General features: G+C 46.3%; 2 protein-coding genes across 7 annotated transcripts; both read left to right on the top strand.

Moving 5' to 3' along the window:
* The first annotated feature begins 64 nt into the window (after nucleotides 1-64).
* Nucleotides 65-6297, top strand: LOC110558464 (oocyte-specific histone RNA stem-loop-binding protein 2-like). Its single transcript, XM_060376908.1, has 7 exons — nucleotides 65-248; nucleotides 1384-1431; nucleotides 2756-2851; nucleotides 2959-3063; nucleotides 3937-4089; nucleotides 4250-4370; nucleotides 6130-6297. The coding sequence occupies exons 3-7, from the start codon at nucleotides 2811-2813 to the stop codon at nucleotides 6241-6243; spliced, it is 534 nt and encodes a 177-aa protein (XP_060232891.1). The 5' UTR covers nucleotides 65-248; nucleotides 1384-1431; nucleotides 2756-2810; the 3' UTR covers nucleotides 6244-6297.
* A 475-nt stretch (nucleotides 6298-6772) lies between these two features.
* On the top strand, nucleotides 6773-20612 carry Fam53c (family with sequence similarity 53 member C). Of its 6 annotated transcripts, XM_060377462.1 has the most exons (6): nucleotides 7488-7504; nucleotides 9520-9591; nucleotides 10504-10733; nucleotides 11093-11150; nucleotides 15901-16685; nucleotides 17608-20612. In XM_060377462.1, the coding sequence occupies exons 3-6, from the start codon at nucleotides 10656-10658 to the stop codon at nucleotides 17863-17865; spliced, it is 1179 nt and encodes a 392-aa protein (XP_060233445.1). In that variant the 5' UTR covers nucleotides 7488-7504; nucleotides 9520-9591; nucleotides 10504-10655; the 3' UTR covers nucleotides 17866-20612. The 6 variants fall into 6 exon arrangements, with proteins under 6 accessions (XP_021509043.1, XP_021509042.1, XP_060233446.1 ...); XM_021653368.2 differs by lacking the exons at nucleotides 7488-7504; nucleotides 9520-9591 and adding an exon at nucleotides 6773-7051; XM_021653367.2 differs by lacking the exon at nucleotides 9520-9591 and having other exon boundaries at nucleotides 7349-7504.
* The last annotated feature ends 575 nt before the right edge of the window (nucleotides 20613-21187 follow it).

Raw genomic sequence — 21187 nt, 5'->3', positions numbered from 1 at the left:
CATTGGCTCTCGCCGTGGCCAATCGCCGCGCTTTTCCTGGTCTCAGGTCCCTCCGCCCCAGCAACCCCGGGTGCTTTAAATTGCGCTCTGCTAACGAAGACGGGCTGTAGGAACTGTCTTGGGGTGGAGGTGACCCCCCTTCTCCTTGCTTCTTTTTCCTTTTCCGCCTCGTTTCGCTCGAGGTCGGTTCGCTTGCGGCTGGAGATGGAGCATTTGCCGCCGGTGTGGCAGTTGTTGGGACATGACAGGTGTGTGTTGATCCTGAGGCGCCACCGGCCCTTCCGAGAGGCTCTCCGGGTAGAAATTCCCTTTTAGGGAGAGTAGAGGAACTGGACCTTTTGACGTAATCCTTATGAGAGGGATGGGGGTTCGTGCCAGCGCTCGGGAGACTGAGCTAGAACCGCTGTGAGGCTGAGGACAGCCTGCGCTACCCTGTGAGTCCCAGTGGGTGGGTATATCAGTAGAGATGGAGGTGGTAATAGGACTGAACCCAGAGCCTCGGGCACGCTAGACAAGCGCTGCCATTTAGCTGTTACTCCCCAGCCCGAGATTCCTTTATAAGGTTTATGTTAAATTATGTGTACGGGTTTGTGCCAGTTGGGACGTCAGAGGCAAGCCCTTAAAGGAGCTGGAGTCATTGACAGTTGCGAGCTGCCCAATGTGGGCAATTTCTCTGCAAGAGCAGAATGTGCTCCGAGTCACTGACCCATCTCTTTAGCACCCGAGCCCAAAAAATTCGTAATTTTTTTTTCTTCTCTTCAAAGCTTTGGAGAGTGTGGGTGTGAGTATAGATGAGATAATTGGACATGAGTGTGGGTGCAAGCTGGGTGGGAAATTTTAATTAATGTACATGCTAACCACCTGGAGATCCTGAGAAAATGCAGATTCTGATTCAGGAGGTCTGGGTTGGGGCCCAAAATTCTACGTTTGTAACAAATTCTCGGTTGATGATGATGTCTCTGGTTCCAGGACCATACTCTTTTTTAAGATTTATTATGTATACAATGTCTGTCTGTATGTACATCTTCATGCAGGCAGAGGGCACCCCATCTCATTATAGATGGTTGTGAGCCACCATGCGGCTGCTGGGAATTGAACTCAGGACCTCTGGAAGAGCAGATAGTGCCCTTTATCTCTGAGCCATCTCTCCAGCCCAAGGACTATACTCTTGAGCAGCAAAAGCAATGTGCTATACTTTTTGTGTCTATTGAGACAGGGCCTGACTATTGTCTTCAGTTTGAAATCCCTCAGCCTCAGTCCCTTGACGTATGACAGGTGTGTGATACGTCCAATTTCCTGTACTCCAGAATACATTTGAATTTTTTCTTTTTTAAAATTTATTTTCATTTCGTGTGTTTTGTTTGCATGTATGTCTGTGTGAAGGTGTTGGATCCCCTAAATATGGAGTTACAGGCAATTATGAACTACCATGTAAGTGCTGGAAATTGAACCCTGGTCCTCTGGAAGAGCAGCCAGTGCTCTTAACCATTGAGCCATTTCTCCAGACTTTCCTTCCTTCCCTCCCTCCCTCCCTCCCTCCCTCCCTCCCTCCCTTCCTTCCTTCCTTCCTTCCTTCCTTCCTTCCTTCCTTTCTTCCTCTCTTTCTCTCTTTCTTTTGTTCTTAATGGTAAACTGAGTCAGGGTCTTGGTATATAGTCCTTGTTAGCTGCAAACTCATGATTCTTCTGCCCTTACCTCTAACTTCCGGGATTACAGGCATGTATCACCACACCCATATTCAAATTTTTCATAACTAAAAATTTTTAAGCTGAATATGGTAATGCCCACTTGTAATCCTAGCATTGCAGTGGTTGAGGAAGGATAATTACCAGTCTGGGCTACATAACAAGACCCAGTATCAAAAAAAAATGTGGGGAGCTTAGTGGTGAGAGCTTGTTGTATAAATCCTTGTGAAGCTGAGGCAGGAGGATCAGAAGTTCAATGCCACCTGGGCTACCTAGCAAAACCCTGCCTCAAAAACAGGAAATGTTTTAATTTAGTAACTATTTAAAATACATGCCAATAGATCTGTAAGAGTATGGCCCAGGAATGATCGAGGCTGCCAGGTGCAACTTGTGCTAATAGCGTGCAGACCGCTTTTTGAGAGAACTCAGAAATACAACCTTTAAAGCTGGACTTAGGAACTAAAGAAATGGCTCAGTGGGTAAATCGTGTACAAAGCAAGCATAAGGACCAGGTTTTGGAGTCCAAGAGCCCACACAAATACTGGGTAGCTTGATGCCCTTGCCTGTATCTTAGTCTTCAAGAGGCAGAGACAATGAACCCCTAGAACAAGCTGGCTATTTAGACTAGCCAAATCTGTGAGCTCTGGGGTTAAGTGGGAGACCCAGCCGCAGTATACAAGGTGAAAAGTAACACGCCTGACTTCAGTCTCGTAGATGATACATAAGCACAAGCACCCTTACATGTGAACAGACACACACATACACAGTATACACATATGAAAAGGAAAAAATAAGCTGGCTCACTCCTGTAATCCCAGAGCTTGGGAGGCTGAGGGAGGGAAAGTACCACCATTTTAGACACTAGTTACTTTCAGACCACCAATCAGGACTGTGGAGGAGACCCTGCTCAAACAAACAAACAAACAAACAACCCAACAACAAACCCCCACAACTTCTATCTGCTATGTGGATCTTGGCAGTTACAGTGGCTGAAAGATGCAGCTTATATATATTAATATATATAATGTATAATATATATTTTAATATGCTAATATCCTTTTTATCTGCAGAAGCTGCTTCCCCAGAAAGGAAGTATGTGCGAAGTCTCTGTCCTCTAGTATAGAGATGGTAAGTGTGGGAGTCATCACGGAGTCATGCCATGTCAGGTAAGTTGGAAAATAAGGCTGGGGCTTAAGGGAGCGTGAGAGGTGTTTACTTCTGCTGTGATGGCTATGGTCGTCCTTCTCCAGACGCCATGTATACTTCCCCGCAGGTGGGAAACTGAGACAGATGAAGTGGTCCTGCGGCGGCGGCAGAAGCAGATAGATTATGGCAAGTGCACACCTGGTTACCAGTGCTTTCTGCAGCAGGTGCCCAAGTGAGTGCAGATGTGGGTGGTCACGACAAGGATGTCAGCCAAATGGCTGTAGGGCATTGTCAAGTGATGGGAAGATAACTGGAAACTGAGAGCTCCAACAAAGGTGAACAATGACTAACTCTCCTGCAGTCTCATCCCCCAGTACATATGAAATATATGAATGTATTTCATTATTACTGGTTCATTTAGCCTTTTAAAGTTTTTAGTATGCACACGAGTGTGCATGTGAGTCTACACAGTACATGCATGCCTGTGGAGGCCAGAAGAGGGTATCAGATTCCCCGGAGCTACAGACAGTTGTGAGCTACCATGTAGCTCTGGGAATCAAATCCAGGTCCTCTGGTCCCTCTTCTGTTTTCATGTCACATATATTCCAATGTTCTCTTATTCTTATCTCTATGCTTTTAGTCCTCTTCTTCCTCTATAGTTTCCTTCCTATTTTTATGCCCTCCACACACATACACATAGGTATGAAGTGCATCAAAAGTTGGGTATCATCCTTACTCCAGGGCCAGTCTTAACGTCTGTATCATTACAATTTCAGTTTATGTGCTTGCTGAAGTGAACATTATTCCTCCTCCCCTCTCCCTTCCCCTTTCTCTTAGACAGTCTCATGTAGCCTAAGCTGGCGTCAAGTTCATTATATAGTTAAGAAAGACACTGAACTTCTGAGCCTCCTGCCTCCAGCTCTGAGTGCTAACATTTCAGGACTCTAGATGTGTGCCACCAGGGCTAGTTTCACTGTATCTGCTGGACTGGAGAATTATCCTGTCTTTGGGTAATCCTTGTCTAGGCTTCTGATTCTCTGTGATAAGCAGTGAGCAGTGTCCCTTTCCTTTGACCTCAATCTGACCCATTATTTGTTGTTGCCAGGGCACATCGACAGCCAGGGTTTCACCCTCAGACACCAAACAAAAACAGGAGGTGCAGCCGACGATCCTGGGATGCCCAGATCAGGCAATGGAGAAGAGCCTTGCATACCTGGGACCCCCCAAGTCAGCCTCTGCATGATAGGGAGGCTGAGGGGTGTGTTCACTAATCTGGCTCCTTCTATGAGTGGTGTGGGCTCAGCCCTACTTTCTCCACTGTGCAGAGATTTAGGTTTTTATTGGGTGGCAGGGGTAGGGGTGAAGGGGGGGCTAGGATCTGTATGAGAGGATGTTCTCTCACTCTGCTGCCCTTCTAGGAAGGCAACAAAGAACTTCCTGAGGCCAGTGGATTCTACTCCTTTGGATGATCACCTGGATAACTGGCCCCAGGCCCCAGAATCCTCAGAGAATTGGGACAGAGGCCAGGAAGAGGCCCAGGTAGTGTCCTCTGCTAGAAGCCTTTAAATGTGTGACTAGATGGGGTCTGACCTGTGAGGGCACAATTAAGATAGAGTCCAAAAGAGATGGGGGCTGGAGATTGAGTGCTTGCCTTAGCCTACGGCCTGATCTCTTTCACCACAAATGAAACAAAGGGAATTGGGCGTGGTGGTACATTCCTGTAATCCCTGCACTGGGAAGGTAAAAACAAGAGGATCAGGAGTTATTTATTTGTCATTTAAAGCTTGATAAAAATAAAACAAAGAGTTCATTACAAAAATTAACAGTAGAAACTCTGAGTTTATGGCCAGCCTCAGCTACATGAGATCCTATTGCTAAACAAAAACAAGACCAGCAAACAAAAACCAAAAAAGCTGGGCAATCACAAATGTCCTTGAAAACCAAGCGGTATAATTATGGGCAGTGTTGCACTGTACTGGTAGGCCATCTAAAATCACAAATATACCCATGAAACTTGGTGTGACCTTTTCAAATGAGTCCCTATACATGATTGGCACTGTTTTCAAATTTTGTTTTCGCAGTTTTGTTTTGTTTTGCAGTATTGAGTTTATATTATTCCTTTGCTCTTGGGGATTGTTTTAGTTCTTGTCTCCTTTCTTCCTTTTATGTCCTTCCTTCCTTCCTTCCTTTCTTCCTTCCTTCCTTCCTTCCTTCCTTCCTTCCTTCCTTCCTTCCTTCCTTCCTTCCTTGTCTTTCTTTCTTTCCTTTGTTTGTTTGTTTACTGTGGTGGGTGATGGTGGGTGGTGGTAGGGGTGATGGAAAGAGAGTGAGACAACATCTTTCTCTGTCGTCCAGACTGGCCGAGAATGCAGTATGTAACCCAGGGTAGCCCTGAGTTCATGGTAGTCCTGCTTCAGTCTCTCAAGTGTTGCGATTTACAAGTTTGAGCAACAAAGCCTGACTCAGTTTTTTTCAATGTTTTACAAATAAGCCAATGCCATCTTAACTTTCACACAACTATTTAACTTTAGTAAGCATGGTTAATAGTAAAAAATGAACAAGAACAAGGTGTGACCAGGTTCAGTGGTCCGTGCAGGCCCATTGTCTCAGCACACGGGAGGAGCAGAGCATGAGGATCCCAGTGAACGGGAGGCTAACCAGTCCGCACAGTGAGTTCCAGGACACGCAGTGGTTAACAGCAAGAAACTGTCTCAAAGACCCAAGGTGTTAAGAGTCTCAGATTTTGATATAACCTTTACCTACTACTTGGGCAGTCATTTAACCTATTGGGCATTTTGTTGTTAATGATGGTTTCCATTTGGTGATTGAAAAGAAAATGATAATATGTATGTTTACTTAAAACACATAGTGCAACTAGACATGGTGGTTCATATCTGTAATCCTAGCACCTGGGAGGCTGAGGCAGGAGGAACAGAGGTTAGGACATCCTTAGCTACACAGGAAGTTTGAGGCCAGCGTGAGACACACGACACTGTCTCAAAAACAAATAAAACATGTGCCATGGCACAACGGCTGAAACCACGTCTCCTATACCCTGTCAAAGGAAAATGCTCAGTGCAGAATAAATACACGTGCGCATGCGTGCACCCCCCCCCTTTTCTTAGGTTCCACTCTGCAGCCCTTGATTATCTGCCTCTCCACTTGAATTGTTGACCAGGTTGGCCCGGAAGCAGAGGTGGTCGTCTTGCCTCTGCCTCCCAAGTGCTGGGATTTTAGATGTGTGCCACGACACCTGACCTTCCTCCTCTACTTATTTTTTTCCATTCTTCTTTTTCAGTTTGCACACTTGGAGGGTCCTGCTGCCTCTCCCCCCAGCTCACAGAGGAAGCTCTTCATCACTAAGTCTACTGCTGTTTACCTGTCCCAGAAGAGTAGGGCACAAAATGTTTAGAGAAAACACATGTTTTTTAGGGATTTGCCACTACAATAGTGAAGGGACTGGAATTACCACTTTCTAACCAATTAAAAAAGAAATCTAAAACTCTGCTCTACAAAGTAGTCACAACATGAAAGCATTTATTGAAAACTTTTTTTTTATTATTATTTTAATGTCAGCTGAGACTCCAATTTACAAAAGAGCCAGGAACCTCTATGGGCTTTATTTCCCCACTTACATCAACTTCAGTCTCTTGAAAAAGGACTTAAGACTTTGGCTGAGGTGGGGGGTGGCGGTAGTGGTAGAGACTGAATAAAAAGGTGGTTTCCAGTTCCTGAAGAGGACATACGGTACTGCCGACATCGGTTCCTCATATGCCAGCTTCCTCCCTCCCTTTCTGTCTGAAGTGGTACAACCCATAACCACCATGCTCCCCCTCTACACACCCCGCAACTGAACTGCCTATGATGTCATAATCACAATCCCATTACCTCATCCTGCTGGTGGGGTGAGGGGGTGAGGCGGATAGGGAAAGGAGGGAGTGAACAGCCTCGGGCCCACCTCAGCTTTACAAAGTGTTTTGGATGAGGACAAATTGCAGAACAAGAGGACACAGCCCCGCAACCGTTATAAATCTCAGGTTCATAAAGGCTCCAATATATCCAGCATCTAGAATAGGGGTTCCGCGGACTCCGAGCAGGCCCTGATTGGCGTTTGGACTACATTTCCCAGCAGCCTTCACGCCGGGGATCCGTCCTTTGCCGGGGGAAGGTGGGGGTATGCTTACAGAAAGGTGGCTGTGTCGGAAGGGACAGGAGACCAGGTGAGAAGGCTGTGGCTAATACTGTTTCGTGATCTGAGTGGAACGAGATGGTTCCGTTGGGGGGATGGGGCAGTGGAAGCCATGGACAATGGCTTTGTTTACCTTTATCCGACATGGCTTCCCCTACGTGCTTCAGGATATGCTTCCAACTGGGCCCGTCCACTTTTTGCGATATGTTGGAGGGGGTGATCAGTTGGTGAGCAAACCATCCCATCCCCAAACCACAGCTCCAGGCTCCTCTCCGACAGTGTTCTTCTGAGGAGCACTCAAGAAGAGGCCACGTAGGGCTCGAGCCCCATCGGGCGGTTCCGGGGTATTCTGCGAACAGGCGCGATCCCCCCCACTCTCCTCAGAGGCCCGTTGGTTCGTGCCAGTGCCTTTTAAGGGCACCGTGGGGCGAACGGAGCGCTCAGAGCTGCTCCGGCCGCGGCCCTGGGAGCGGGAGGAGCCGCGGTAGGTAGCGAGAGGGCAGGTGGTGCTGGGGCCTCGGGGCGGGCGCCGCGACCGTACCTCCCTCTCTCCCCTCCCCCAGCCCAGCCGCCAGTGCGGCGGAGCCTCTCCGGCGGCCTCGGCAGGATAGCACGGGGCCCAGTGGGGGAGGGGGAGGCGGAGTGCATGTCCCAGACCCTCCCCATCCCCTGCGTCCTGAGTTCGCTTCCCGCGGTCAGATGGGGAAACCCGAATGGAAATAGGAGAGCGACAGTCCCCCTGAGCAAACCCTGGAGTGCCCCCCCGGGTGCCAGTAGATGTCCCATGCCCCACCCCGCAGGGACAGGCAAGGCAACAGAGAGGCTGAAGATGAGAGGGAGCCTAGCTGTTTGCTTTTTCGTCGTAGTGGGGGGATGGGTGCACCCCACTTGTCACCCCTCTGTTCACCAGAACCATATGGGGGGAAAAAAGCAGTCTAATATCCTCTTAACCTTTTCTTCCATCTCCCTGCCTTGCTCATGTTTTCCTTCACTTTCTCCCAAAGGTGTGGGACTGGGAGACGTGGGGGGAATGCCCCCAGGGGATTTGTGACTTTTCTTTCCCCTGGCTTACTGGATCCTAGGTTGTCCAGGTTTCAACACAACCTAAGTATCCCTGGAATACAAGTGTCAGCGGTTGCTTCCATCCAATAGGAGAGAGAGAGAGAGAGAGAGAAAGTGTGTGTGTGTGTGTGTGTGTGTGTGTGTGTGTGTGTGTGTGTTGGGGGGGTTTCTAGTCCTTACCTTAGGGGGATTGTGGTAGAGGGAGATCCCGGGCTGAAAGTTAGGCCTGGTGGGGTTCCTGGGAGGACCAAGCGGCCTGCTGCTCAGTGAAGGGCTGAGCCTTGTGTCAGTAATGTTAAGCTGAGAAGTTTTAACTTGTTTAGTGAGATGTTGAGAGCTGTCTACCCTTCACATATACAAAATGGAAGGGGAGGGAAGGCCGCCAGAGAGGGCTTCTCACACTTTTTTTTTTAATGTCTGCTTGAGAACTAGGAGGCCCCTTGCAGAGCTGGTTTGCCTTCTTTTGTGTCCTGGTTTGATTCCTTATGGCTTCCGTTCTGTTCCCCCTCTCAGCCTGGCCTGTTTTAGGAAACTCGGGCTGAGAGTATCAGTTGCATGGTGGTAGTTGCATTGTTCCAATTACCGCTGTGTGTGGCCACATCCCAACAATTAAAATGCAGAAAAATAGAAAATCACTCTCTTCAGCTGCGCCTAGAGAGGGCTGGGAGTTTGCTGTTTGTCCAAATGCCTCCTGAAAAGCTTGCAAGGCTTTTCACTCCCTGCTCCTCATGGCTGGTCAGCCTGGAGCCTGGAGTCGCTCAGGGAAAAGTCTCCACTTCGGTTCCCTTCTTGTTGTTTTTTTGAGGGCAGAGTTAAGAAAATAGGAGCAGAAGTGATTCAAGTGTTAGCTTCTCCCACCAGAACACAGGGGAGGCAGCTGAAGGGAGTTCTCAGGAGGCTGGAACTTTGGAATGGCAGTCATAATTATGAGTGGAAATGATAGTTAGCTGCAGTGATGATTGACATCTGCACCTTCCTTTCAAAGAACTCCAAATACATCCTAAGGAACTTTGCTCCTCTTTGTCACCTTCCTCGGAAGTGATACCCCCCTTTTTGTAGGGGGTGCGTACAAGGTCACAGGAGGAAGAGCCCTTAGGCTCTAAGTTGGTGAGCAAATGGAGGAGGATGGCATCCAGGAGTATAGCTAGATCCCATTGCTTTCTTCATCTTAAGGGTACCACTGCAGGCATGCCCATGCTTTGAAGAGCAGCAAAGGGAGAGATGAGAAACCGCAGTCTGTCTGAGCTCCTGTTTTTATAGGCCAGTTGGTAAACTATTGTACATCTTTATATCATGTGGGCCTCATTCTTGTAAGATTGTTAAACCCATTTTACATATGGGTAAGCAGGGATGTTATGTGGTTAGCCAAAACTGTCTGCGCAAGTTGAATTAAGGCTAGGCGGTGGTAGCAGCTTTTTTCTTTTGTTTTTTTTTCAGTCAGGGTTTGTAACTCAGGCTGGCTTTGATGAATTTGTTCCTGCTTTCACCTCCCACATGCTGGGATTACAGGTGTGTGCTCAACACTTGGGTTCCTTGGTTGATTGCCCTGTGTGCTAGTTTAAATCTCCATACACTGTGATCTGCCTAGGGGTCATTTATGGGAAGAGGTAGAACAAAAGACATTGTTAACCTTCACTCTTCCTTTGAGCAAGGCCAAAGCCCCTCAGGTAGGTAATTGTGTGGGGTTTTGAAGCTGCTTTCTAATAAAAAATCAGTTTGCTTCAGTCATAAGGAAGAATTTTGTTTAGTTATATCCATGGTCTTCCAGTGGGATTTTTTCCTGAAAAAAACTTGGTTGAATGGGGTCCTAAGTTGTTTGTAATATCTCTAGAGTTGATACGTTGATAGAGTTGAAACAGCTGACTACCTGACTATTCCTTCTCATTGTATAAGAGAATACCCACAGTATCTACTGGGAAATAATGATGTATCAGCTGTTCACTTAAAATCCTATTTATTCTGATCTGAAGCAGAAAAGCCAGGCCTTGCTCTCCTCTCTTTGTACTAAACCCCCGTGGTTTAGGAGAAGGCTTCCTTTCTTGGCTTCTGGCTGTAACATAAAGAGAATTTTGTGCTAATTCAGTATGGAAATAACCATTTGGGCATCTCTGTCGTTTGGGCTCTTTTCTAAGTGGTGCTGATATTCTAAGTAGACACAACAGAGCTTAAGCCAGGTTAGGAATGGTAAATAGGTTTCAATTTGTTTGCCAACTCCAGTTTATTTTACTGGATATCTGGAGTGCCAAGTTCAGAGTGTTTCTGAGGCTGTCTCTAAGCTTACCAGGAAAGCGCTATGATCAATTAGCAATGTCTTCCAGAGGCCTGGGGTGGGGATACTGTGGTAGGTTTGCCATGTAGTCTCCATCCCTGGCCCAGGGACATCTCTAATGTTACTTAGGCTCATCCCTCTGTAATTGGCAGGCTCAGCAGGCATGACTGGAGAGGGAAGTCCCAATGGTGCTAGAATGGTGCTGCAGTGGCAGAAGACGGCTCATGAGTGAGATCTGGAAGAACAACAGGGAAGATATCCATCAATTGCTCCAAAGTGTGCAAGTCAGATCCTGGGCAGAAACATGATAACTCTGATCACTGAGCAGCTACAGAAGCAGACTCTGGATGAGCTGAAATGTACACGCTTCAGCATCAGTCTGGTAAAAGACCAGGATTTGGGCTTTTTCCTGATACTCCCCCTTTTTTGGAGGCTATTTGTTGCTACAATTTTACCCTTGTTCTGTGTTGTATGAAATGTACTTGTAACAGAAAAGGCCACTAACAGCTTAAAACCCAGCCCAAAAGGAAGGGGGCAGGAACACTAAAACTTGGGTGAAAAGGGCTTTGTAATGTCTGAAGGTGTGGATTGTTTCTCACCACCTTGGGAAGACAATAGAAAGAGAACAACACAGGAATCTCTAATACCCTGATAGCCTGTGAATTATAGGAAGAATATAAGAGGTCTCTCTAGAAATGTTCTTCTCCTGACCCAAATAATGATAGCTAATCTCTCTCTTAGCCTTTGCCTGATCATGCAGACATATCCAACTGTGGGAACCCTTTCCAGCTTGTGTCTGGTAAGGAATCTGGTTTGTAATATGTTTGTTTGTACTTATGTCCACACTTTTCTTTCATTGATTTAATGACCAGACCTGATTAGCCTACTTCTAGTTTTTGTGGTGGTCTTTTTATTGTATTTTGTTTTGTTTTGTTTTTTAAGACAAGATCTCACTATGTAGACCAGGCTGGCCTTGAAGTCACAAAGATCTCTTGCCTCTGCCTCCAGAGTGCTATGTATGATTAAAAGTGTCCTGCTACCACACCAGCTTGGATTTTGTTTGTTTATTTGTTTGTTTGTTCGAGACAGAGTTTCTGTGTTTTAGAAACTGTATCTAGCCTTGGCTCTCCTAGAATTTGCTCTGTAGAGTAGGCTGCCCCCGAAGTGCTGGGATTAAAGGTGTGCACCACCAGTGCCTAGCCACCAGCTTCTTCTTCTGTTTTGTTTTTGTCAGTGCCAGCTTCTGAGAGTGCTATTTTGTCTCTATTTTACTGTCCTGTAGGAAAATCATGTTTAGTGTGCTCTTGTATTTAAGGCAGGATCTTGTAGCCCAGGCTGTGCTAGAACTCTTTAACAGTATTGCTCCGAGTGCTAGGTTCCAAGTGTGAGCCTAAATCAGTTTAATTTTTCTTCTAACTTTGAAGAGCTAACACCTTTACATAGTTTAAACACAGGAAAAATAGTATGTTGATAGAAGTCATCCTTTTCTGTTTCCAGGACAGTTAGCTCCTAGCTCCTCCCCAAGAGTAACTTTTGGACACTGAGGCTCAGTGATAGGGCGTTTGGCTGGCATGTGTGAGGCCCTTTCTTTGCTCTTAAGAACTATGTATGGCATGGAGAGACTCCTGTTATTAGTTTTTTAATTTTGTTTCTTATTTTTACATTCATTATATAAAGTGTATGCACAATTGTGCTACAGTGTGTGGTCAGAGTACAAGCTGTAGGAATCTGTTCTCTCCCACCACATGGGTCCCAGAGATGATTGCACTCAGGTCATTAGGTTCGGCTTGAAGCACCTTTACACTTTGAGCCATTTTATTGACCTATAAGTTTCTTATTCCCTTTTTCACATTGGTGGGTGGGGTGGGGTGGGGACTATGTACGAATAGACATGGAGATGAAGGACAGCTTTCAGGAGTTGGTTTTCTCTCTTTCTGTCATGTAGCTCCTAGGAATTGGGACTCAAACTCAAGGCCTTATAGCAAGTACATTTATCTGTTGTACCGTCTTGCGTAGGGCCTGTTAACTAGTTTCTTTTACACATATCCAACCAGATTTTTTTTTTTTCGGTAGTACTAGGGATTGAACCTAGGGCCGAGACATACTGAGCAAGCACTCTGTTACAGGCTGCATCTCCAACTCTCCTGTTTTACATAGTTGAGGCTAGTGTTGAATTCCTGATCTCTGCCTGTACTTCCTGAGTGCTGGAATTACAGTGTGTGCCACCATGCTTAGCTTACTTTTTTTTATTTTGAGATAGGGTTGGTTTTTTTTTTGTTTTTTTTTTTTTTTTTTTTTTTTTCCCCTCACAGACTGGCTTTGAATTTGTAATCTCCTATCTCAGCCTCTGGGATTACAAGTCTGTGCCACCAGGCCGAGCTCACAGTGTCTAGTTCTTTAGATTATATTTATAGAGAGGTGGGAGTATGTGTATACCATGGCCTGTGAGGGTCAGGTTGGTTCTTTGACTGTGGAGGTCTCAGGGATGGACTCAGGTCATCAGCCTTGGCAACAAACACCTTTATTCTCTGAGCCATCTCTTTAGCCCCTGGATTTCTATGTACAAGTAGAAGTGAAGAGAAGTGTATTTTCATGATTACTTTTTTGGCACAGAAAGCTTTTTGCTATTCTGTGTTTCAGTAAAGTTTAGTGCGCTTTGAGTCTACACTAGCTTACTTAAATCCCTATTGATGTGGATGGGGGAAGTTTGTAGGCTTCCAATCTTAGGGTGTGTGTGTGTGTGTGTGTGTGTGTGCATGTACTATATGTCACATGTATGTATGGATACAAAAACGTGCACTGAAGCCAGAGGAAGGGCTCATATATTCTGTTCTATCTCTCTACCTTGTTCCTTTGAGACAGTCTTTCCCTGAACCTGGAGGTAGGCTGGCAGCCAGCACACATAGTGATCCTCCTGTCTTCACCTTCCAGGCTCCTGTGTGATGCCTGGCGGTTTGTGCTAGGATGCTAAGGCTGGTCCTCACGCTTACACAGCAAGTGGTCTCACCTCCTTAGCCACCTTAGACACAAACGCTCTGTTCCTTACACAGAGCTGTCGTGACTTTGTCACTAAGTCACTTTTGATAGGTGAGAATACATTGGAAATGTAAATCCCTAGATTAGGAACTAATCTAAGTGCCTATGATCACAAGCATAACTAAGACAACCAGAACCTTTAACCTGTGTTACTGGGCAGCCACACATCCTTTCCTGGGGGTACCTGGCAAGGGAGGTGAGTTGGCAAAACAGCTACATTCATTCTCTTTCTCTGAAGTACTTGTTGAAAGCCAGGTATTACACCATAAGAATGCACAGTCCTTGCCTTAGGAAGGTTAGTAAGGGGAAGAACTGTTGCCCACATAACTTCTGTCGTAAAGTCTGACTTCATATACTTTGATTTATGCCTTTTCTAGAGAATTCTTTAAAAAAACTTGGATAGACTCATTCTCCTGCAGTGAGCTGTTTCCCCTAAATCACTCTTACATGGGAAGATAGAGGCAAGAGGTTGAAGCAGCACTTAGGAGGTAGAGGCAGGAGGATAAAAGATGTTCAACGTCAGCATTGGCTATATAGCAAGTTTGAGCCTGGTTTGGATTACATGAGACTGTAACAGTAACTTTTGTTCTCCCGAGGTAATTGTCTTAATCTAGGCCTGGTCCTGAAAGCTTCTAGCCTCGGTACAATTTAACCTAGGCCTAGAATGTTTCAGCCTTTGAGACTTACTGCTTAATAAATTCATCCTTGTTCTTTCTGAGCACAAAGCTGGTTAGTTCAATTCAGCTGCTCTGGCTAAAATTTCTTCCCAGCTGACTGATTCAATCTAGCTTCTTTCTCGGTCCCATAAGTGCTCTGCTTGGCTTCAAACTAACTCCAACAATCTTTTCTAATCTTCTGCTCATTCTCATTCTCTGGTTTATTCTGTCTTCACCTGTATTCTCTCTTTCTGTGACCTGTGTTTGTATTACTGTTCTAGTAAAACTGCCTCCTCACTCTGCATTGTCCCTTAAATAACTTCCCTTTCCTCTCTCTTTTCATGAAAGATGGGTGTATCTTATTCTGTCAAATCTTGTCTAATTCGTCACCTTTTCTGCCACTCAATTATATATCACTTTCAAACATGAGTGCTTCCTTCTACAAACTAACTTTACCTTACCACCACGCCTGGACCTAAGCTTTTCTTTACCTGAAATTTGCTCTATATCAGGCTGGCCTTGAACTAATATTTGCTTGCCCCTGTCACCTAGATTAAAGGGGTGTTTATATTTCAGCTGGATCACACAGATCTAGAAGGTCTTTGGATGTGATCTCTTGCCAGAACAGCCATGTTCTGAATTAAAGTTCCTTTACATGAGACCCTGTCTCAAAAAACAAACAAACAAACAAACAAACAAACAAAAACAAACAAACATAATTTTGGAGGACTGGGAAGATGGTTCAGTTGGTAAAGTGCTTGCATTATAAGTGTTTGAACTTGTTAGGGTTCCCAGTATCTGCAGAAAAGCCAGATGTGGCAGCAGAATATAATTGTAGTACCTAGGGAGGTAGTTGTAAGTTAGCCAGCCAGCCTATCCAAATTTATGAGAGTCCCTGTTGAAAAAAAAAAAAAACAAGGCCAGGTGGTGGTGGTGGGAAGACAGGCAAATCTCTGAGGCCAGCCTGGTCTACAAATTCCAGGAAAGCCAAGAACACACAGAGAAGCCCTGTCACAAACAAACCAAAAACAGCACTGCCTTCTGAGGTCCCGATGACACATAAGAAGGGAAAAAGGCCAGAGAAGGAGAACATAGGCGTGAGTTTCAGAACTTAGGCTGGCAGCAGGAAAGGTTGGGTTGAAGATAGGTCTGGTCTAGGAGAGTGGGCCATACACACAAATCTTTGTTTGTTTGTTTTGTTTTATGTTTGTTTGTTTTGTTTTTTGAGACAGGGTTTCTTGGTGTAGTCCAAGCTATCCTTGAACTCACCCTGTAGACCAGGCTGGCCTGGAACTCAAGAGATTCACCTGCCTCTGTCTTCTGAGTTCTGGGATTAGAGGTGTGCACCAGCACCAGCCAGCTCATGCAGATTTCTTGACGATTGCATCTTTTGAGAGGAAGTGGCAGTCAGTGTATAAATGTTATTCATTCCAGGTGGGTTCTTTTTGTTTTGGTTTGTTTGTTGTTTCGTTTTTTATTGTTGTTTGTTTTGCTTTTTGGTATTTTGAGAGAGGGTTTCTCTGTGTTGCCTTGGTTGTCTTGGACTTCATTTGTAGACCAGGCTGGCCTGCCTCTGCCTCCTGAGTGCTGGGATTATAGGCGTGCACTTGCTTCTTCCAGCTTTCAGGTGGGTTCTTGGGATGAAGGTAGCATAGTAAAGTGTGAATCCTGTTTTGTTCATTTAATAACTATACTTTAGAACAAGTTAGACTGCTGTCACCTTGGAACAGGATAATCATAGTACCTCCTTCGTTGAGAGATTTGTTAAACTGCATGAAGTTTTCATTACATTATATGGTACATAAGCTCTTAGAGAGTGTTAGCTGTTAACACTTTTTATTATGAATGCCTTTTCAGAAGGTGCTTCCTGGAGGGGCCTGCCCCACTGTTCCTGTGCTGAGTTCCAGGACAGCCTCAACTTCAGCTACCACCCCTCAGGCCTAAGCCTGCACCTCAGACCGCCCAGCCGGGGGAACTCCCCCCAGGAGCAGCCCCTCTCCCAAGTCCTGAGCCCTGAGCCCCCAGACCCAGAGAAGCTTCCTGTGCCCCCTGCCCCTCCATCCAAGAGGCACTGCCGCTCACTCTCGGTGCCTGTGGACCTGTCTCGCTGGCAGCCAGTGTGGCGGCCTGCCCCCTCCAAGCTGTGGACTCCTATCAAGCACCGGGGCAATGCTGGAGGGGGTGGGCCGCAGGTGCCTCACCAGAGTCCCCCCAGGCGGGTCTCCAGCCTCAGGTTCCTCCAAGCTCCCAGTGCCTCTTCTCAGTGTGCCCCAGCCCACAGACCCTACAGCCCTCCTTTCTTCAGCCTGGCCCTGGCCCAAGAGTCTTCTCAACCCTGCGCCGCCTCCCCTCAGAGCGGTTCTTGGGAGAGCGATGCCGAGTCCCTGTCACCCTGCCCACCACAGCGCCGCTTCTCCCTGTCACCCAGCCTGGGCCCACAGGCAAGCCGCTTCCTGCCCTCTGCCCGGAGCTCCCCTGCATCTTCCCCAGAGCTGCCCTGGAGACCCCGAGGTCTCCGCAACCTTCCCCGAAGCCGCTCTCAGCCTTGTGATCTGGATGCCCGCAAAACTGGCGTCAAGCGGCGTCATGAGGAGGACTCCCGGCGCCTGCGGCCTTCCTTGGACTTTGACAAGATGAATCAGGTGAGACTGGTAGACCAGAGGACTGTTTAAAAGTCTCTCTCCATACCTTCTGGCAGGGCCTCCCAGGAGCCCTTCTGTCTAAAGTTTATACAAGACCACCATTCTGGAACTAGTGATTTTAACCTTTAAAGTTTTCTGCCCTGTCATATTAGTCCTTGGTGTTCCAAAGAAACTAGGCTGAGACAGTAAACCTTCAGACAGGGATCCCTAACTGTCCTGCCGCAGAGGCACTTTTGCAGAGATCCGACTGCCTCTCTGGTGCTAGCATTAAATGTGGGGAACTGGGATTCTATCCTCAGAAAATGTACATGTACACTAAATGTTCCAAATTTTATGATTTGGGACCTCACTCTAAAGCTTAGAATTTCTACCTTCAAGTCTAACTGGGAGGGGCACTTTAAAATTTATATTTGGAGAGCCAGAAGAGATGACTTAGTGGTTAAGGGCATGGGCTGCTCTTCCAAGGGACTTGAATTTGATTCCTAATACCCACGTAGTGGCTAACAACTGTCTGTAAGTTTCATAGGATTTGATGGCCTTTAATGGCCTCTTCAGGCATTGTAATATGCAGGTGATACACACAACCCACACACACAGAGGCAAAAACACCCATACACATAAAATAGAAAATGTACTTTTATTCTCATTTATTTATTTTATTCACTTTATATTCTTATAGCCCCTTCCCTTATCCCCTCCCAGTCCTGCCCTCTCTCCCTTCCCCATCCCGTCTTTCCCTTTTCTCAGAAAAGGGGAGCTTCTTTTTCCATCCACCCCAGCGCTTCAAGTTGCATCAGAACTGAATGTGTCCTCTTCTCCTATGGCCTGGCAAGGCAGTTTTGCCAGGGGAAAGCTAAAATTTTTTAAAATTTTACTTTAGGTTACTTTAGGAAATTAATCTTTGTTTTAACTTTGTTGACAGAAACCATACTCAGGAGGTCTCTGTCTCCAAGAAACAGCTCGAGAAGGCAGCAGCATCTCTCCGCCGTGGTTCATGGCCTGTAGTCCCCCACCTCTCTCTGCTTCTTGCAGTCCTGTTGAGGGTTCATCCCAGGTGCTGAGTGAAAGTGAAGAGGAGGAAGAGGGGTCCGTGCGGTGGGGACGGCAGGCACTGAGCAAGCGGACATTGTGCCAGCAGGACTTTGGGGACCTGGACCTGAATCTGATCGAGGAAAACTAAAACTGAGAGGCTGCTTCCTGGGCCCCACAGACTGACTGTCTAATGGCTACTAACAAGTGTGAAGGCTCCAAGGCTGAGGGCCCAGCCTGGGAAAGGGGGTGAGTGGAGGGCTCCGACTCAGGGCAGCCGAAGTCTGCTCCAGCAAGCTCGACCATGCCAAGAGACTGGCGGGGACAAGATAAACGGAGCTGGTGGCGGGAGGGACGGCCACAGAGCAGACCCTCCTCATGGCGGCCCTGAGTGTGAGTACCCCTGCCACTGAGAGAGCAGTGGGCAGGGAAGGAAGGGGTCTGCTGACCCCAGCTCGGGGAATTTCACTAGCCCCTTTGCTTCAAAGGGCACTTGTGTCTTAGAATTTGGCCAGGGTGGGGGGGGTTCTGTCAGCCTCCTCAGAGAAATTGTGTGAGTGCGTGTGTGTGCATGGGCGTATACTTGAGGAATGGTGTGTTTGTGTAGCCTTAGGGAAGGAAGGCAGGTGCTCCTTTAACAGCAGAGCATTAGGATGCCCCAGAATCTTTTTTTTCATTTTTTTTTTTTTAATATGACATTGGGATTGGGCTTGTTCAAGGTATCAAGAGGAGAGAGGGCTTTTTTTTTTTTTTTTTTTTTTTTTTGTCTTAATAGCTCTGGAGCCAGGCTTTAAAGTTCATATTATCACTGTTCTCTGCAAATGGTTCTGTTCTGGGGTCTAGCAGAATCTTTTGAGTACTGTGACCTCAGCTAATGGTCTTTTCTTCAGCCCTACCCTCTTCCACTAGATAAATCTAGTATTGAGGGCTGGGAAGGCTGTGGCGTTCGTTTCATCAGATTGTCTAAGCTGTGTGCAGCCTGCCTCTCTCGTTTTCTGAGTAGGTGCAAATGTGGTTAACTGAGGCAGACCTGAGGGGCCCCATCTCTCATTTCTTCACCAAGGGGACCTTTCATTTTCTGATTTTTCAAGTCAGAGACAGTGTTGATCCCCAGAATATGTTGAGGCAGACCTGCAGCAGGAACAGTGACATCTAGTTAGCAGAAGTCCTAGATCCCACCCCAGCACTGCTATTGGAAGCTGGCTATAAGGGAAACTTATTCTTGCAAGATTCAGGCCCAGTCTCTTCCTGATCTGCTTGAGAAAGAAGGAGGGCTGTTCAGCATTTAATAATTTGCTTGTCTTCCACTCTTCCCAGGAAATGTTTATTTGCCTCTAATTGGCCCTAAGAGACCACAGAGAGGCTGGGGCTCGCTGAGGGCCTGGCTGGGATATGTAAAGCAAAGGCTATGAGAAGCAGCTGGGAGTTTGTTGTTGTTGGATTGAATTTCCTTTTTTGTTTCTTACCCACAACTTAAGCCAGAGCAGCAATGGCTAGAGTGATGGATTTAAAGTTTGCAGATGCCTTGGTAGGGTTGCCACCAGCAGGCATGCATGTAGAAGCCACCGGTATTGCAGTCTGCGATGCTTTGTTTAGAACACCCTGCATAACGAAATTGGACCTGCCCTTCCTGTTTATTATAGTAAGGGTATTTTTCTGTTCAAGTTTCATGGTTTCTTAGGGCCCAATTCTGAATGTTACAGAAGACAACCAAGGTCATGTTCTTTCTTCCTTGTGGGATTAAGCCTGATGTTTAATGTCTCCCACATATTAATAGGAATACTATTGAGGCTTCAGACTCTTTGCCTCTACTTCAGGGGAGGTAGCCATGTCTTCTTGAGCCTATGGCCCTCAGAGGTTCTACCCTTCCAGGGCTCCTCCCTATCTCCTGGCTAGTTACCACATATTACCACTGGGCTACCAGTCTCTAAGGGCCTAAGAGAGGCTCTCTTGAGAATCCAGGGAAACTGAGCCCAGGAGTTATCCTAGGTTTCATCTTTCCCTGGTCTCTCTCTTTGGTCCATAATTTCCCTGGTGCCAGCTTCTTTTCCACCTGGGGCATCCTCATCCCTGGGCTCTCTGCTGCAGATGGCAGTGCCACCCTCTAGTAGGTCACTGGCAATGCCAATGGGGTCTCTCTGTGGGCCCTTAGTTTAAGTGAAGGCAGGGATTCTGCCTCCATCCTGGCTTTCCCAAAGCCTTTAGGTCACTACCCTTAGGAAAGGAGGCCTACAATTGTCATATTTTGATTCCATTACTTTAAGTCTGGAATGTTAAACTAGGCAGAACTATCATCTTGCTTCCCAGTTTAAATGCCTCTGGGCCTGGAACAAGCCTTTTCAAGACGTGAATCATTTGCTTTACACAATAGATCTGTTCCAACAGTTCTGTGTAAAGCAAACGCTATTTTTTAATGCATTTGGACTGCTGACCATTTAAAAGCAGCCTCTGATTGCTTCTTTTGTAAAGCAACCTCCCTCTACTTTAGCCAGTCTCATGATTTGGGTTTTCACATATTGGGCTTACCCAGAGTGGAGCACACCTCCGGGGCTTGTGGCTGCTGCTGTGTAGACGTCTGCATCTGTGCTGCGTGTGTAGTGTGGCTGGCCAGTAGGTGAGTATTACTGCGTGTGTGAGTGAAGCCACTCCCAGGCTGATGCTCTCCTCCTGTGCCCGGTGACTGCCCAATGGCAGCCCCTGCTGCCCCTCATCCCACCTGCTGCCAAAGTCCCTGTGCTAATGGGATTACAGAAACAAAATGTGGAAAAAAATTTTTCGTAAACTTTGTTTTATATTAAAAAATCCATAAGTTTGTGTGTGTTAAAACATGAGGTTCTGCCTCTGTGGCTGTGTTTGAAAAAATAAAGTTTTATTAGAATAATCCATTTTCCCAAGCAACCTTGTGTACTATAGTGTCTTTTTCTTTTAAGCACACACACATACACAGAGAGAGAGGAAGAAAGAAGTCCACCTAACTTGCTAGTCCCTTTAAGGCATGGTCAGGCCATTCCAGAAGGGCAGTATCTGGTTGCTAGACCCTTCTATGATCAGACCCTGTTGCCTGGGATTCTGTCAGTATTGGCTTGGTCCCGGTTTCCTGATTTATGTGTCTCTTTCCTGATAACACTCTTCTTTTCCAGCTGGTTAAAGTCAAGTACTCATACATTCCAGTTCCCTGAGATATGCTTCATGGTATAGTATAGTTAGAAACTTGACAGGGTTGATTCATATGCTTTGGATGGTGGGAGAAGACAGAAAGGAATCTCTTTGTAAGAGTTTTCAAAGTTAATAAAATGTAACTAATAATAAAAATTAAAAAAAAAAGTTTTCACATGCTAATATGTTGGAGAGATGGAGATTTAGTCATCAGAATTCAGATGCCAAAGACCTGGGTAACTTCTCCATCTTAAAAATCCTGTTTGCAAAATTATCCTAACAGCAAAACTTTTCATGTTCCCTAATGGCTTCTGCTG

Source organism: Meriones unguiculatus, chromosome 2, assembly GCF_030254825.1.
Source record: "Meriones unguiculatus strain TT.TT164.6M chromosome 2, Bangor_MerUng_6.1, whole genome shotgun sequence".
NCBI classification, from domain to species: Eukaryota; Metazoa; Chordata; class Mammalia; order Rodentia; family Muridae; genus Meriones; species Meriones unguiculatus.
Note: the sequence above shows the minus strand (reverse complement) of the source record. Positions and strands in the feature narration are given on the sequence as shown.